General features: G+C 45.9%; 1 protein-coding gene across 1 annotated transcript in view; it reads right to left on the bottom strand.

Annotated features, from left to right (window-relative positions):
* The window catches only part of LOC112119094 (retinal-specific phospholipid-transporting ATPase ABCA4), a 113,359-nt gene extending 103,499 nt beyond the window's left edge, over positions 1–9,860 (bottom strand). The window contains exons 1-2 of the mRNA XM_026655942.1: positions 9,795–9,860; positions 1,837–1,930 (exon numbers count right to left, since the gene is read on the bottom strand). Coding sequence (XP_026511727.1) covers positions 1,837–1,930; positions 9,795–9,860 — 160 coding nt within the window. The remainder of the gene's footprint in view (positions 1–1,836; positions 1,931–9,794) is intronic.
* Between the last annotated feature and the right edge of the window lie 6,081 nt (positions 9,861–15,941).

Here is a 15,941-nt window from a genome sequence, read left to right as displayed (position 1 = left end):
CGTCCACTGCTTTCCCCATATCCACAGAGCCAGTTATCTCATCATAGAAGGCAATCAGGTTGGTCAGGCATGACTTGCCCTTGGTGAATCCATGTTGACTGTTCCTGATCACCTTCCTCTCCTTCAAGTGCTTCAAAATGGATTCCTTGAGGACCTGCTGCAGGATTTTTCCAGGGACTGAGGTGAGGCTGATCAGTCTGTAGTTCCCCGGATTCTCCTTCTTCCCTTTTTTAAAGATGGGCACTATATTTGCCTTTTTCCAATTGTCCAGGACCTCCCCTGATCGCCATGAGTTTTCAAAGATAATGGCCGATGGCTCTGCAATCACATCATCCAACTCCCTCAGCACCCTTGGATGCAGCGCATCCGGCCCCATGGACTTGTGTGCATGTTCAGCTTTTCTAAATAGTCCTTAACCTGGTTCTTTCACCACTGAGGGCTGCTCACCTCTTCCCCATACTGTGCTGCCCAGTGCAGCAGTCTGGGAGCTGACCTTGTCTGTGAAGACTGAGACAAAAAAAGCATTGAGTACTTCAGCTTTTTCCACATCATCTGTCACTAGGTTGCCTCCCCCATTCAGTAAGGGTCCCACACTTTCCCTGACCACCTTCTTGTTGCTAACATACCTGTAGAAACCTTCTTGTTACTCTTCACATCCCTTGCTAGCTGCAACTCTAATTGTGCTTTGGCCTTCCTGATTACACCCCTGCATACTCGAGCAATATTTTTATACTCCTCCCTAGTCATCTGTCCTAGTTTCCATTTCTTGTAAGCTTCCTTTTTGTGTTTAAGCTCACCGAAGATTTCTCTGTTAAGCCAAGCTGGTCGCCTGCCATATTTGCTATTCTTTCTGCACATCGGGATAGTTTGTTCCTGCAACTTCAATAAGACTTCTTTAAAATACAGCCAGCTCTCCTGGACTCCTTTCCCCCTCATATTAGTCTCCCAGGGAATCCTGCCCATCAGTTCCCTGAGGGAGTCAAAGTCTGCTTTGCTGAAGCCCAGGGTCCATATTCTGCTGCTCTCCTTTCTTCCTTGTGTCAGGATCCTGAACTTAACCATCTCATGGTCACGGCTACCCAGGTTGCCACCCACTTCTACTTCCCCACCAATTCTTCCCTGTTTGTGAGCAGCAGGTCAAGAGGAGCATGGCTCCTAGTTGGTTCCTCCAGCACTTGCACCAGGAAGTTGTCCCCAACACTCTGCAAAAACTTCCTGGATTGTCTGTGTACTGCTGTATTTCTCTCCCCTCCCAGCAGATGTCAGGGTGATTGAGAACCAGGGTCCCCCATGAGAACCAGGACCTGTGATCTGGAAACTTCTGGGAAATTTCTTGGGAGGATTTCCAACAACAGGCCTAATTCTGGCTAAATCTATAACCTTGCAACCCCACCAATATCCCAGAGGGTAAGTTAGACCAGTGTTTAGACCAATATGTGCATAGAGCCAAGCAATTACATTTGGAAATGAGAGGAGGGGTTATTGGCAGAGCAAGGTGCCATCAATAGCAGAGAAATGAGCAGCACTCAGAACCGTCAGAATAGACAACCCCCAGTATCTACTATTAGGATAGTATTGGTATGGCTGCTGCCTTTAGAAGCAGCGAAATGGCCCATAAATTGTTAAGATAGGATTTTTTGTTTTGTTACTTTAATTCAGGGACATCATATGCCTAAAAATTACTAAAACTATAAACTACTTAGGACAGGGCCATCTTTTTATGTGTACAACACTTAGCACAACTGGGCCTTGAGTCATGATTGGGGCCTCTAGACATTATTGCAATAAGAATTATTAATTATTATTATGTTTTAGTTTTATAATATATATTCTTACATTCATGTTGGCGATAGACTGGGTTAGCCTTCCTCAGCCAGACAAGGACAAGAAATAAAGACAAAGGCCATGCAAGCTCCACCAGAAAACGAAGCTGGGGGGGAAAAAAAGTGTATACAAAAGAAATGTGACATAATTCATCGAATAATTTACAAAACAAACAGAGCCTTACTGAACATCACCATGAACTCAGTGCTCCTCTCCATCCACTGGAAGAATGTTTAAAAACCAAGAGTGATTAAAAAGCTAAGGTGAAAAAAAGAGGAGGCAGCAGGTGCTAAACAGCTAAGAATAGATACTAAAATAACAACAAAAAATAATAATTCTAGACAGTTGTTGAGAAGAGCAGCTAGTCAGACAGTGACGCAGGACTGCTGGGCTGGGTGGGGGAGGTTGGAGAAGAGAAAGAATAGCAACCGTGCACTGAGCTTCTTGTGAAATGGGATTAACAGCCTCTGTGGCCCACAGGAAATTATAGGGATGAAAAAGGACAAGGTTCATGGAGCACACCTGCAACCAACTCCTTCTGCTGAGTTAGCAGTTGTACCCCCACAAAATATATTTTCCCTTCAGATGCTTATCTGACTAGTTAAAACTATTATTTTTTTTCCTTTTGATATCTTTCTTTGATAGCTATAGCATATAGCAACTACCTTACATTCCCACCTTCTCTGGCCCTTTATTGTTATTGTTGTCTGTGCTGTATTTGTGCTGGGAGAGCTTGCTGTGTTATTCTGTGCCTATCCACCTTGCATTACATTTCCTGTAACAGCCACAACAGACTCTCCCCAAATCCTGAGTAGCTGGTTTGCACATAGGAAATTCTCTCCCAGGCACCAGATATGTACAGCAATCTGCAGAATGCATCACGTGCCCGTGGCCTTCTTCAGGCTAAATGGTGACAGGGGATCGAGCAGAAAGAAATTCCACAGTATAATTAAAAACAGAGTTTTGGAGCTGCCCTGTCTTTTCCACTGTAACTTTGTTTATTAGCTTTAATTAAGCTCAGCCTAGGCTTATGGCTGAAGGACGGAGAAATTTTTGCCAAGCAAGCATTTCCTATTTCACACATTTAATCTTGAGTTAAAAAAATACAGTTTAGTGCTTTTAAAAGCCAGACCGGCGCGGGGGGTGGGTGGGGGCACTGCTAGACCAAGGGACTGGGAAACCTGCCACCGTGAAGATCCTCCTGTTTTCCCACCTCTCTGGCCTGGAGTAAGGAGCAGCTGTGCAGTTGGGGAGGCCGCCTCTCTGCCCCTCCCAGTTTTCACCTCCCCAGCAGCTAATCCGGCCACAAGGCCTGGATTTTCCCTAAACAGTAACATCCACTTCAGGTCATCCTACCACCAGTGATTTTAGTGGAAGAAAAAAATCAAACAGGCTCCTAGGGTATGTCTTCAGAGCAGAGTTCTCCAGGGTTCTTACTTGGGTGTTGTTGCCTCTAATCTCCTCCTGTTCACATACAAAAATCTCAGTCTCAACCCAGGCTAGCTGGCTCCTCTCACGTGCTAGGCTAACACCGCATGCTGCTTTCACTCAACTTGATAACCCAGCTAAAATGTCACTTGAGCGCTGACAATACTCTAATCCCTTCCCACAATTCCCTGTGTGTGCTCAGAAGGAAAGATTCTCCCACAACTCACTGAGAAAGAATCTGAGTGGCTCATCTTACTGCACCATACAGAGCCAGGGGCTAAACGCCCTCAGAAGTTCTAGTGCCTCACACAGGGGAGTGCACCACCACTCAGTACCGGGTTTGCCATAGTGTCAGGCCCACATTGAGAAAGGGGCACAGCGCCTGGACCGTGGCCCCACCCCCCTGCTCTATTTGTGCTCCGCGCTGAGGCCCCATCCTGGAGGACCCACCAACCGCTCACTCCTCTCTGCCCCATCTGCCTCACTCGCTTCTCTCTGCCCCCTAGCCCCCCTCCCCCCCCCCCCCCCCGCACTGTTCGGTCCTCTGTGCCCCTCCCCCCGCCCGAGGCTCACTGCTCTCCACCCTCTGGCCCCTCCCCCACATGGCCGCTTGCTCCTCTCCATCCCATAGCCCCTCCTCGCCTCTATCCCCCCCATCTCCCGCTCCTCTCCGTCCCCTTCCTCTGTCCACTCGCCTGTCTGCCAGCCACTTGCTCCTCTCCACCCCTTAGCCCCTCCCCGCTGCTCGCCCTTAAGGCATAGCAGTTCTACTTTTAAAAGGGGTGGGGCCATGGCCTCCTGCCCCTTGTTGGGGCGCCTCTGTTGCCAAGTGTCCAGTTTTCAATCAGAAAGTCCAATCAAAAAGAGGACCTGGCAGTGTTGGGTCAGCACTGCTGACTGGACACTAAAAGTCCGGTTGCAGGAGTATCCTCAATCAGTCTCCCCGCCAGGAGGGTGGGAAGAGCAGCTGCTTCTGCTTGGAGGAACTGCAGCTCTGCTGGAGAGAGAGAGAACTGGCTCCCCAGGACCTGGCTCTGGCAGAGAGAGGTAGGTGCTGGCTCCACGCCACCCTGGGGGGATCCTGTCTATCCCCCCTGCTCCGCCCCGCCCCTGCCTCACTCCAGGGACCGATCCAGGCAGCCCCCTACTAGCACAGCCTTGCCGGTGCCTCTGACTTCCAACCCTGGGATCCCCCCTCCCAGCCCTGCCGGTGGCCCTCATTCCGAAGCCATAGCTCCCCCCCCAGAAATGAAGGAATAATGATAGATGAAGACAAAAAAAAAAAAATCCCACCCTCTTCAGCGCAGTGAGAAGAGCATTAGACATGACTTTTTAATTTTTGTTACTGAAAGTTGTGCATTTTATCCTCTGTGCAGACACTGAAATCTCAAGGATTTTAATTCTAATCCTGCTCTGGTATATATACACAATATATAGCTTTGTTTTATAATTTTACTATTATGTAGAGCAGAGGTTCTCAAACTGTGGTCCGCGAACCACCAGTGGTCCGCGAGCTCCATTCAGGTGGTCCACAGATAGTTCCCTCTAACGTGCGCGCCTGGATGGCGGCACACAAAAGAATGAAGGGCCACCCACCTAATTAGTGGAGCCGTGCAGGCGTGGCTCCACTAATTCGGTGCCTGGACCTTGGAGAAGATGCACATGTAAGGTGAGTTGGTGGCCTTGGGGGGATTAAGGGGTAGGTGGGAGGGGGCAGTGGGGTAAGAAGAGGAGGTTGGGGGAAATTGGGACATGCAGGGCTGCGGCAGCCAGAGAAAGACAACTTTCCCCAGGTCCAGGGCTACAGCAGTCGGGGAGAGATGGCCCTCCTTCCCAGCCTCAGCTCAGGGCTGCTGCGGCGGGGGAGAGAAGGCACATCCATCGCATTTGAAAGGTAAGACTACGGATATTAAAATATGAGTTGTGTGCTTTTATTTGTAGAACAAAAAAAGTTAATCATCATTAAGGTTTTTTTATATAGCACTTTTATCCAAAGTGCTTTACAGTAGTTAGCGAACGGTGCAAACAACATTTGGAAAGATCATTAAGTGGTCCGCCGAGATCCTCAGCAATTTTCAAGTGGTACGCAAAAAAAAAAAGTTTGAGAACCACTGATCTAGAGTTTACCACCATGTCCAGAAGTCTTTGATTTTTGGATGCCAAAGAAATTAAACACAACTCTTATTGATCAGATTAAGACTATTATTAAATAATAAATGCAATTAAGGTCTGGCTTTAGAAAGTGCCATGCACTGAGTGGTCAAAATTGTATGGGATTATGAAGGACCAAACTAGGTTCATTTATGGGGAAACGTTTCATGCATGTTTATGCCTGCATTTGTTGGAAGTGGTTAGTTGTTCCACGTGATTAAGTTTTCTTGTTTGTCAGAAAGGAAATATATGGACATACAAAGGCAAAGCATACAGTGACTTCACATTCACTTTGCTTAAATCCCTCAGAGGAGGGAGATGGAGAGGATCCAGCAATGGGGAAGAGGGAGGAGGGAGAGCAGCGAGCCGCAGGGCCTTAGGGGGAAGAGGCAAGGCAGGGACGGGGCCTTGGGGAACAAGGGGGGCGTGTGCAGGGAAGGTTCCCGCACTCCTGCTGTAGCGTTCTATGGGGGCCCACAAATATGTTTGGCGCTGGGCCCACAAAAGGTTAATCCAGCCCTGGCACCAGTGAGGACACAGTAACTTGGGTACAGCTTTGCCGTGTGGCTCCTCACACCTGGTATAGGCTAACTTGGATGCTGATCACCCAAGCTTTTTCTGCTGTGAAGACATTCCTCTAGTGCAGGGGTAGGCAACCTGTGGCACGCGAGCTGATTTTCAGTGGCACTCACACTGCCCAGGTACTGGCCACCAGTCTGCGGGGCTCTGCATTTTAATTTAATTTTAAATGAAGCTTTTTAAACATTTTAAAAACCTTATTTACTTTACATACAACAATAGTTTAGTTATATATTATAGACTTATAGCAAGACCTTCTAAAATGTTTAAATGTAAAGGTTGCCGACCCCTGCTCTAGTGAAAGAGGAAAAGTTGGGTTTACACTCATATGGTTGCTTCTGATGGGTGAAAAAAATAAATGGGTTCTTTTTCCCCCCAAAAAACATCTTTTCTGCTTGCTTCTGACATTAGAAGTTCAGGTCTTGACTACCTTGTTTTTCTTGAAATGTTCTTATGGAGAACTAGAGAACTAGTAGGTTTATGCTACTGTGGTCACCGTGCACATGAAACCTAGAAGAGGCTGGGGGAAGTGATTTTTACTGATGTTTAAAACTTTCAGTTGTTTGATTTATACCACAAGCATGGGAGTCAAAATACTTCTTTGTTACAGATTCAACAGCCCGCTTTAAAAGCTAAGAATCCTCAACACCCCTCAGAGCTCTCATGCAAAATCAGGAAAGACCTGACATAACATTACTGAGATTTCCATGTGAAAAAAACAGCACAAAAATCTCCTCCTCACTTTTTTTTTTTATTTCTGAAGCCTCGTAATGCAGAGATATTTTGAAGTGACAGGTCAAATATCTAAATAGGTTTATTGAATGAAATTATTATTTCAAGCATTGAAAAGAGTTATATTTTATAACAACCATTTTCTATCAAAGAATTAGTCTTTTAAAATAACGTCTTCTAAGTTCTCCAAATATTCACCTTTGGAGACAGGAGAGCTTCTTAAAATAAAACAAAAACTTAGAAACCAGACTGCAGCAGCCCTTTCAGTCTCAGTCTATAGCACAGAATGGATGAGCACCAAAAAATCCTGCCACAATTAGCTGCTTTCTTTAAAGCAAACAAATTGCGATCAATGGAATGTGCTGTTGGTCTAAGCAGCTGAGAGCTGAGCTCAGGCTCAGCCATCTTAGTGGAGTCACCCTCTGCACTGAAGTCAGCACATGCAGGATACAATATGAAATTACCTGGATTTTAGACACACCAGGCATCTGCCTGTGTCAATTTCCTTAGCTATGCAGAGAAGAACAGTGAGAACCAGCTACACAGAAGGAAATCTCCAATGCGTATTCCTTCATGAGATTGTTAAATTAAACTAGAAATGTCATAATACTGTAGACAGGATTGCCAACCCCAAATGTTCAAAAATCACTAGTTATCCCCCAAAATATCAGCAGATTGGCTTTAAAAAATACAATTTTCAAAAACAATACAATTTGATTCTTTGTATTTGCCTTTGGGTTTTTGAGCCTTCAGGGTGCATGTTTTCAAGATTTTCTCCACAACCACAACTGCTAGAAACTTACTTAAAAATAAAATAAAAACATGAAAAGCTGAGATTTTGAGGAAATCATACAATTCCAAGAGCTGGGTCCTTAGGAAAAAATGTCTGATATTGTGAGACTTGCAATAAAATCACGAGAGCTGGCAACGCAGCGTAGAATAGATCACCAAGTACTGTTGGTGAGGCGGATTGCAGGAGCAAATGTACTGGGCAGCAATGGGAGAGGGGACAAGCAGATTGATGGATTGGATCCTGCAGTCCTTAAGCTAGGGTGACCAGACAGCAAGTGTGAAAAATCGGGACGGGGGTGGGGAGTAATAGGAGCCCATATAAAAAAAAGCTCCAAATATCAGGACTGTCCCTATAAAAATCGGGACATCTGGTCACCCTACCTTAAGCACACAGGTAGTCTAGTCTCCATTGACTTCAAGGTTTGAAGGAGCTATTGTAGAGGGCACAATGGCTGCTGTATTTCCTGCATGTGCTGCCATTTCCAGTGCCGCCTTTGTTATTAATTAATTTTTTTAAACCACAAAATATTTGGGGTTAGCATGAATGTGAAAGATGCTCTGTGAAACCAGATTTCATAGCAGTAAGTCTCAGCTGAGTTTGCAAAATTGCACGCAACATTAAAGGTGGCCTAAAGCTGATTCAACTAAGATTCGGTGGCAGATGACTGTCTGTTTTTATTATAGGGCTCAAAGACAAAGGCACACACAGGGAACCATTTCAACCAATCCCATGATTCTGTGATAGCCACAGGAATGTCTCACTTACCATAGTTCACGTCTCTTGTTTAAGTCATATTGTCTTTAGTTAGGGTTACCATACGTCCAAGTTTTCCTGGACATGACCCTTTTTTCCCCCATCCTCTGTCCTCCAACTGGGCAGATTTTTGAAATAAGAGGAAATATCTGGGATTTTTTCTGCTCCCAACATTGCAGCTCAGAAGGAGCAGTCTCCATGCCCTGATTGGTCCCTCCCCTGCATTCTGCCTGCCCCGGCCCCAGCCAGCCTGCCAGATAAGCAGAGCCACCAAGCGCCTCTATGCTGGACCGCCTGCCCTGCTGCAGGGCCTCAGAACCCAGCCAGGAGGGGTGACAGGGCCTGCCCTGGCTCCCTGCCCTAAGGAGGGGGAGAGGCCGGCAGGGAAACTCTGACTGACAGGCTGGTGCTGCATCCATGACAGGGAGCACGACACTGCCACCCACCTTGAGTGTGAGTCCACAGGAAACCCCTCCAGCATCCATCAGGTTCTTCCTACAGCATCCTTCAAATACCCCCTCCCAGTACACACACCGTAGTCCAGCACCCTTCCCCCCCCAAAATACCCCCTCAAGCAGCCCCCAAATACCCCCTCCTAGGACACACACAACCCACCAGCACCCCCCAAATATTCCCTCCAGCACCCTACCTCCAGCTCCCCTTTCCCTCCTCCTAGTAGTGTCCTCTATTTGGGAACTTGAAATATGGTAACTTATCTTTAGTTAGAAATATAGGGCCTGATCCTGTGAACTGCTGAACTTCCTCAGCTTCCTTTGACTTGAAGCCAGTGGAAATGGAGAGCTTCCAGCACCTCAGAGAACCAGGCTGTAAGGGCTTGTCTACACTGGCAATTTACAGCGCTGCAACTTTCTCGCTTGGGGTGTGAAAAAACACCCCCCTGAGCACAGCAAGTTTTTAGCATTGCCAGTGTAGACTAGCCCTAAGATAATTTGGTTTAAAGAAATAAAAAATGAACAATGGTAAATAAGGCATTTACATAATATGTATTAGTTCCTCTGTCCTAGAGAAAGTATTATGGAAAAGGATTTAAAATGTTTCTCCAATTCCTGCTCACCGTTACTGTTGTCATTCAACCATGTAATAAAAAAATTGAGCTTCACTTTGTGCAGTTGGATTCACATCTAAATATAAGTGCACATGAGTGGCAACATTAAGATCTGGAGCCAGACTTGCTCTAAGTTGTGGGGTGCACAAGTCAGTTTTGTTGGTGTATATCTTTACAGCCAAGCACCAAAACTTCAGTACCCAGAACTATCTTCACTGTATGCCATGCTGTTTGTTAGATACTCAGTACAATGACCTCTGTTCTAAATTTACTCTGCAAAGTGCATCTTGCAAACAAATGGACTAAGCCCCCGAGGGCAGGCCTACAGACGCAGCACAGCCGATTTCACTCTTTAGTACGCACGTGTTTAGCAGGCTGATAAATGCACCAGTCATTTGACTATCTGCACTGTAATATTCTCAGCATGTTCTAAAGTAGAAACCTGAAGACTAAGGTTTTATCTTTTACCTTTTGCCTTTTCCTGAGTGTCCAGTTCTTCCACAGCAGAAGTCTGACCTGTCTAAGGAAGCTCATTGTTCTTCTGCATCAACAGCGCCACAAACCTGTAGTATAAAATGCATCCATCTTTATCTCTCACACTTGGGCTCAGATAATACCTGAAACAAAATTCTCAGCAGAATAACTGCTTTAGCTTCTGTTCTTTTTACATCTCTCTTTCCCTTTACTTTACTGGCCAGTGCTTTTCAATCATGCCTTATACATCTTGTTCTAGACAAATGTTGATCTACAGGATATGGTGTTTTTCCTTTGTTGGGAGAGTGGTTCTCGTGACTCATTTTTCTGGGTCAATAAACAAGAGGACATTTTTCAAATGAAAATATGGACCTCTTTTTACTCATTTCAACTATTACCCCAGCATGGAAGGAAACATTTGGATTTTCTATCTGTAACTACTTCCTTGTATGTTTGGTTAATCTAATATCTCTGATACCTGGATTTTCAGAAGTGTTAGAATAAAATCAGTATTAATTCCTTGACACGTCAAGGAAAACATTTAAGCGTTAGGTGAGTTTTTCATCACCTGAGAAAGTACTTAACCCTCAACCAAACCTAAAAAAAGGCCAGCCTTGGACAGAAGACGTGGCACCAATCATGACAAAACCTGGTAGAAATTACCTCTTTCTTTTCATTTTGAGCATGGAAAAGATTGGGGCAGGAAATTTAAGACCAAATTTAGGTCACACTGACTGTGCTGCTTATCAGCTGTCAGATAAAAAGAGAAAAACTCCACAGCAGGACTTTTCATGCAAAATTACCAGCACTAATGCCTGGAGGGTTCTCATTCTTTGTAGGTTAACAGTCGCATACACTATTCAACATCATCCCATCAGCTCTAATTGCTCATATTAGAGACACAGCACAAAAGGAAGTCAGATTGGCTATAAAAAGCTATTGCGACACAAGAGAGCAAATGGATTATGTATGATGTTTTGAAAGGATGCACCTCTGCATCTGTGTTACCATTGGGTGGAAGCTACAGGGAACCAACTGAACACACTGCATGTGCCTTGTCTAACATAGAGCTGGGAAAAATTTTTTAGACGCATAGTTTATTTACCAAAAAATGAAGTTCTGGGTTGACCAAAACTATTTGTGAATTTGGGTCAAGTAGTTTCATCCAAAAAAAAAATATATATATATATTCCCCCCCCCCCCAATTCAAAACTTTGTGTTTCAAAATGTAGCTATATTTTAAAAACAAAATGGGATCAAAACACTTTAAAATAAAACAAAAAGTTTAGTTTTGCGTTGAATGAAATATTTAGTTTGGCCCAAAACAAGTATTGTTTGTTTTTTTTCAGTTTAGCCACCTAACCAAAACCAAAAAAAAATCAATTATTCACACAAACAGTTGTTGAATGCTATAATAATGCTGCAACTGAAGAAATAAAGCTTCCTAATGGGTGTTGGTAGACTGAAGACCTAAAACAGGCATCACACTCTGAGAAGGAAGTCCAATATTTGGAGGGTGTGTGTGTTTCCTTCCATGTTGCTGGTGGAGTTTGAGGCCAATCCCAACGCACTACTTGTGCTGGGAAGGAACATTAATTGGGACTCTGGAAAAGGAAGACGACCTGACAGAGTTACAGAAGAACAAAATATTGAATGCAGGGGAACAAGAAAACTTCTTCATAAAGATGGCTAAATCTTGTACATCCATGTTCAGGTGAAAAGCAGCCAGCTACCCACCAGCTAAGCAGAATTTTACAGACAAGAAAGTGTGGAGACACAGATATTAATTTCTGCAGAGCTAAATGGTAAAGCACTCAGATACATATAGAGACTCAAAGTCCATGTATCAGGTTCTTAGCAATATTGGTGAGTTTGCTGGCTTGAAAGTCCAGGAACACATCCACAGCTTGGATGGGTCGTTCAGTCCTTTGTTCAGAGCGTCAGTTTGCAGAAAAGTTACCCCAGAGGTAAGAAGCAAGAATGAAGACAAAATGGAGATGATGCAGCTGCCCTTTATATTCCTTTTGCCATGTGGCTTTGTTGTACTTCCTGTGCCCCAAACAAAAGCTTCACAGCACTCAGCATGGAAAAGCCTTGGGGTTCTGTTAGGGTTGCCAACTTTCTAATTGCACAAAACCTAACACCCTTGTCCCATCCCTTTCCTTGCCCCTTCCTGAGGCTCCGCCCACCCCTTCTCTGAGGCTCTGCCCCCGCTCACTCCATCCCTGCCCCCCCTCCGTTGCTTGCTCTCCCCTACCCTGACTCACTCATTTTCACTGGGGTGGGGGTTGGGGTGCAGGAGGTGGTGAGCACATCAGCTGGGGATGCAGGCTCTGGGGTGGGGCTGGGGATGAGGGGTTTGGAGTGGGGGAGGGGGCTCCAGGTGGGGACCTAGGGGTTTGGAGTGGGGGAGGGGGCTCCAGGCTGAGACAGGGGGTTGTGGTGTGGGAGGTGGTATGGGCTCTGGGCTGGGAGTGTGGGCTCTGGGATAGGGCCAGAAATGAGGGGTTCAGGGTGCGGGAGGGGATCCTGGCTGGGGCGGGGGGTTGGGGTTGGGGGAGGGCTCCGGCTGGGGGGGAGGGATCTGGGGTGGGGCCAGGGATGGAGGGAGTTTGGGTGCGGGCTCTGGGAGGGAGTTTGGGTGCGGAAGGGGGCTCCAGGCTGGGGCACGGGAGGAGTTTTGGGGTGCGGGTTCTGGGCAGTGCTTACCACGGAGGGCTCCCCATGAGCGCAACATATCCCTCGGCTCCTAGGCAGAGGCACTGCCAGGCGGCTCTGCGCACTGCCTCCCCCTGCAGATGCTGCCCCCCTTCTCCCCAGCTCCCATTGTCCACAGTTTTCAGCCAATGGGAGCTGGGAGCCGGCACTTGGGGTGGGGTCGTGGCCGAGCATGGAGCCCCCGTGGCCGTCCCTCCGCCTAGGACCTGAGGGACATGTTGCCACTTCTGGGGAACCGCATGGAGCCAGGTAGGGAGCCTGCCAGCCCCACACCAACCAGACTTTTAATGGCTCAGTCAGCAGTGCTGACCGGAGCTGCTAGGGTCTCTTTTCAGCTGGGCGTTCCAGTTGAAAACCGGACACCCGCTGGCAAACCATAGGTTCTGTCCATAGGCATGCCCTGCTGACTCATAAGGTGTAGTCCCTGGCTTTTTCAATGGGTTCATTGTACAACTGATGACCCTTGATGGGCCATCGAACAGGCTAGGCCAGTGGTTCTCAAACTTTTGTACTGGTGACCCCTTTCACATAGTAAGCCTCTGAGTGTGGCCCCCCAATAAATTAAAAACACTTAATATATTTAATACCGTTATAAATGCTGGATGCAAAACGGGGTTTGGGGTGGAGGCTGACAGCTCACAACCCCCCATGTAATAACCTCGTGACCCCCGAAGGATCCCGACCCCCAGTTTGAGAACCCTTGGGCTAGGCCGTGGTGATGCCAGTCTATCTGGGGGTGTCACAGAAACACAACACAAGTTTTGAAATGCAGATATAACATACATATCTATAACTTACAATACAAAAGTTATACAAACATATAAACAAGATCATCATACTTGGCAAATCATAACATTTATCACTGACGCCTTACATGACATATCTGGCACAATTCATTGCAATTTTACAATATTGGTATTAATAATATAAAATGTCTCAATTCCATACAGTGTCACACCCACATCTAGCAGAGGCAGCTCAGTAGGGTGGGAATTAGGCATGCCTAGTCTAGCTCCCCCAGCCGCATGGGAAAGCTGCTCCACAGGCCTTCTGCAACAACTATGGACAGGAATTCAAGACTGTTTATGCCTATACACACCGCCTGGCAATGGCCCCTACCATAGGCGCCAACTTTTCCCGTCGCCTGTGGGTGCTTGCGCCGCCCCCGCCCCAGGCTCTGCCCTGACTCCACCTCTGCCCCATCCCCATTCCAACCCCTTCCCCAAAGTCTCCGCCCCAACTCCGCCCTCTCCCTGCCCCTATTGGACCCCTCCCCAAATCCCCACCCTGGCCCCACCTCTTCCCCCGAGCGCACCGAGTTCCCCCTCCTCCCCCCTCCCTCCCAGTGCTTGCCCCCGCAAAACAGCTGTTTCATGGCACAAGTGCTGGGAGCCAGGGGGAAAAAGCAGGCATGCGGCATACTCAGGGAAGAGGCGGAGGGGAGGCAGAGGCGAGCTGGGGCAGGGGGAGCTGCTGGTGGGTGCAGAGCACCCACCAATTTTTCCCTATGGGTGCTCCAGACCCAGAGCACCCACGGAGTCGGCACCTATGGCCCCTACACAGTCTCCCACGCATACTATTCCTCTTCCTGGCTCCATTAGCTGAGCCATTCATCAGCTTGTTCGTGTCTTAATGAGGACTCTCTTAATCGTACTCATAGTCATAAGCCTGTCCTATATAAGGCACACTATACTCTATCTTACTATTGTCAGCAAAGGGAACTTGTAAAAGAAGAAGAATATAAGCAGTGTGAGGACTGCCACACAGGACAATTACATTCATCCTGGGAGATCTAGGACTTTTTGCCACTGTGTTCTGAATCTCGTTGAGATTTCCAGCAGCAGGAATAATCTTGGGGAAGAGAAGGGGCAGTAAATGGGGTAATCCAGACCCTGCTTAGAAATTTAACTGGCTAGTTAGACTTGCTGATGGTAGTAGGGAAAGAGTCATAATACAAGCGTTCCTTATCAGGGGAGGGACTCATTAACAAGGGACAAGCTAATGATCATATGGAAATTCCCAAAGGAATCCCTTATTAAGACAGGAATAAACCACTGAATTGTTCATTTGATAGTGTCAAGAATCCGCTAATGCCGAAGAATTAAAAGAAGAATTTAAAGGGACTTTTCTTCTTGGCCTAAAACAAACTATTAAAGTTCCCTTTATGACATTAGTACCTGAAGTATTTTTGGCACAGAAAACAGAAGAAGGAAGATCACAATCAGCTATTAAGTCACATTTCAACAATGGCTCCAGTTTTTCTGAAGATGAAGGAGAATATATTTTTGCTTCCAAAAGTATCATCATTAGTAAAGGCTTTACAAAAGGAAAGAACCTCAATTTTCTATTTTAAAAAATGAATAGTTTTAAAGATGTGGGTGCTAGATTGCCTTGAACTTGGACTTTTTAGATGATTATAAATTACACAGGCTGAGATTAAGACTCCTGCATAGGAAAAAGTCTTAGTGATATAAAGACTAGGCAGAGAAATGAGATGAGACACAGATCTCAGATTCTGCAGCAGGACAACTTTAGTTTAGAATAACCCAGGGTATCCCCTAAGTATTCCTTCCTCCTGCCTGGAGGTTTGGCGAGACCTACAGAAAGAAGAGAATTGTAAGTTTTCAGCTACAGGCCCTATTAAGTCAAATAGAGCAAAATACTATAAATAAAATCATGGATAAAGAAGTCAGGCTCAGAGGTATGCAAACTTCTAATGAGATTAGTTTTGCTCTATCTTCAGTTTTAAAGGCAGCATGCCAGCCAGAAAGATCAGTGTAGACTGGAAATGGTTGTATTAATGAGCAATCTGAATTGTCAGCTTCCAATAGCAAGTACTAGAAGAAATACAATTCTCCAGCATGTTAAAGCTTGAATTGTTGATTTGGGGGGGGGGGGGGAATGGGGGGAACAAATTACAAATAGGTAATTCAGTTTTTAATAAAAAGCTAGTGCAAATTCATGTCCATTACTATTTAGAATGCTACTTAGCTCCCTCCCGATGCTCACGCACACACAGGATGTGAGCTAGATGCATTGCATGTGTTCATTTGTGCTTTGTTAATTTTCCTTTTACAGGATGTGATCTCCCTTTCAGGAGTCTTGACAAAAGGGCCAAGAAAAATAAAATAGTTCTATCACAAGAGTATTAGCAAAGCGTGGGAAATCTCTTCCAAGGTTCCTGCTTATAGGAAAATCAAAAAATAACAGCTCTTGTTCAGTTTTCTTTGCTGGCTTATTACAGAGTAGAAGAATGATTTTCATATCCTAGAAAGAAAACCCTGTCCCTTATTGGCTGAAGACAGTCATATGACGAGTCAAGAAATTTCTATACTGTACTTCATCTGAGATCTGCAGTACTAGGGTCTAGAAAAGAGTTAAGAATATTGTGTATAAGAATTAGTGCATCTCAACTGGCTCCTG

The sequence above is a fragment of the Terrapene carolina genome, unplaced genomic scaffold, assembly GCF_002925995.2.
Source record: "Terrapene carolina triunguis isolate 2854851 unplaced genomic scaffold, T_m_triunguis-2.0 Scaffold211, whole genome shotgun sequence".
NCBI lineage: Eukaryota > Metazoa > Chordata > Testudines > Emydidae > Terrapene > Terrapene triunguis.
This window is presented reverse-complemented; position numbering and strand designations above follow the sequence as displayed.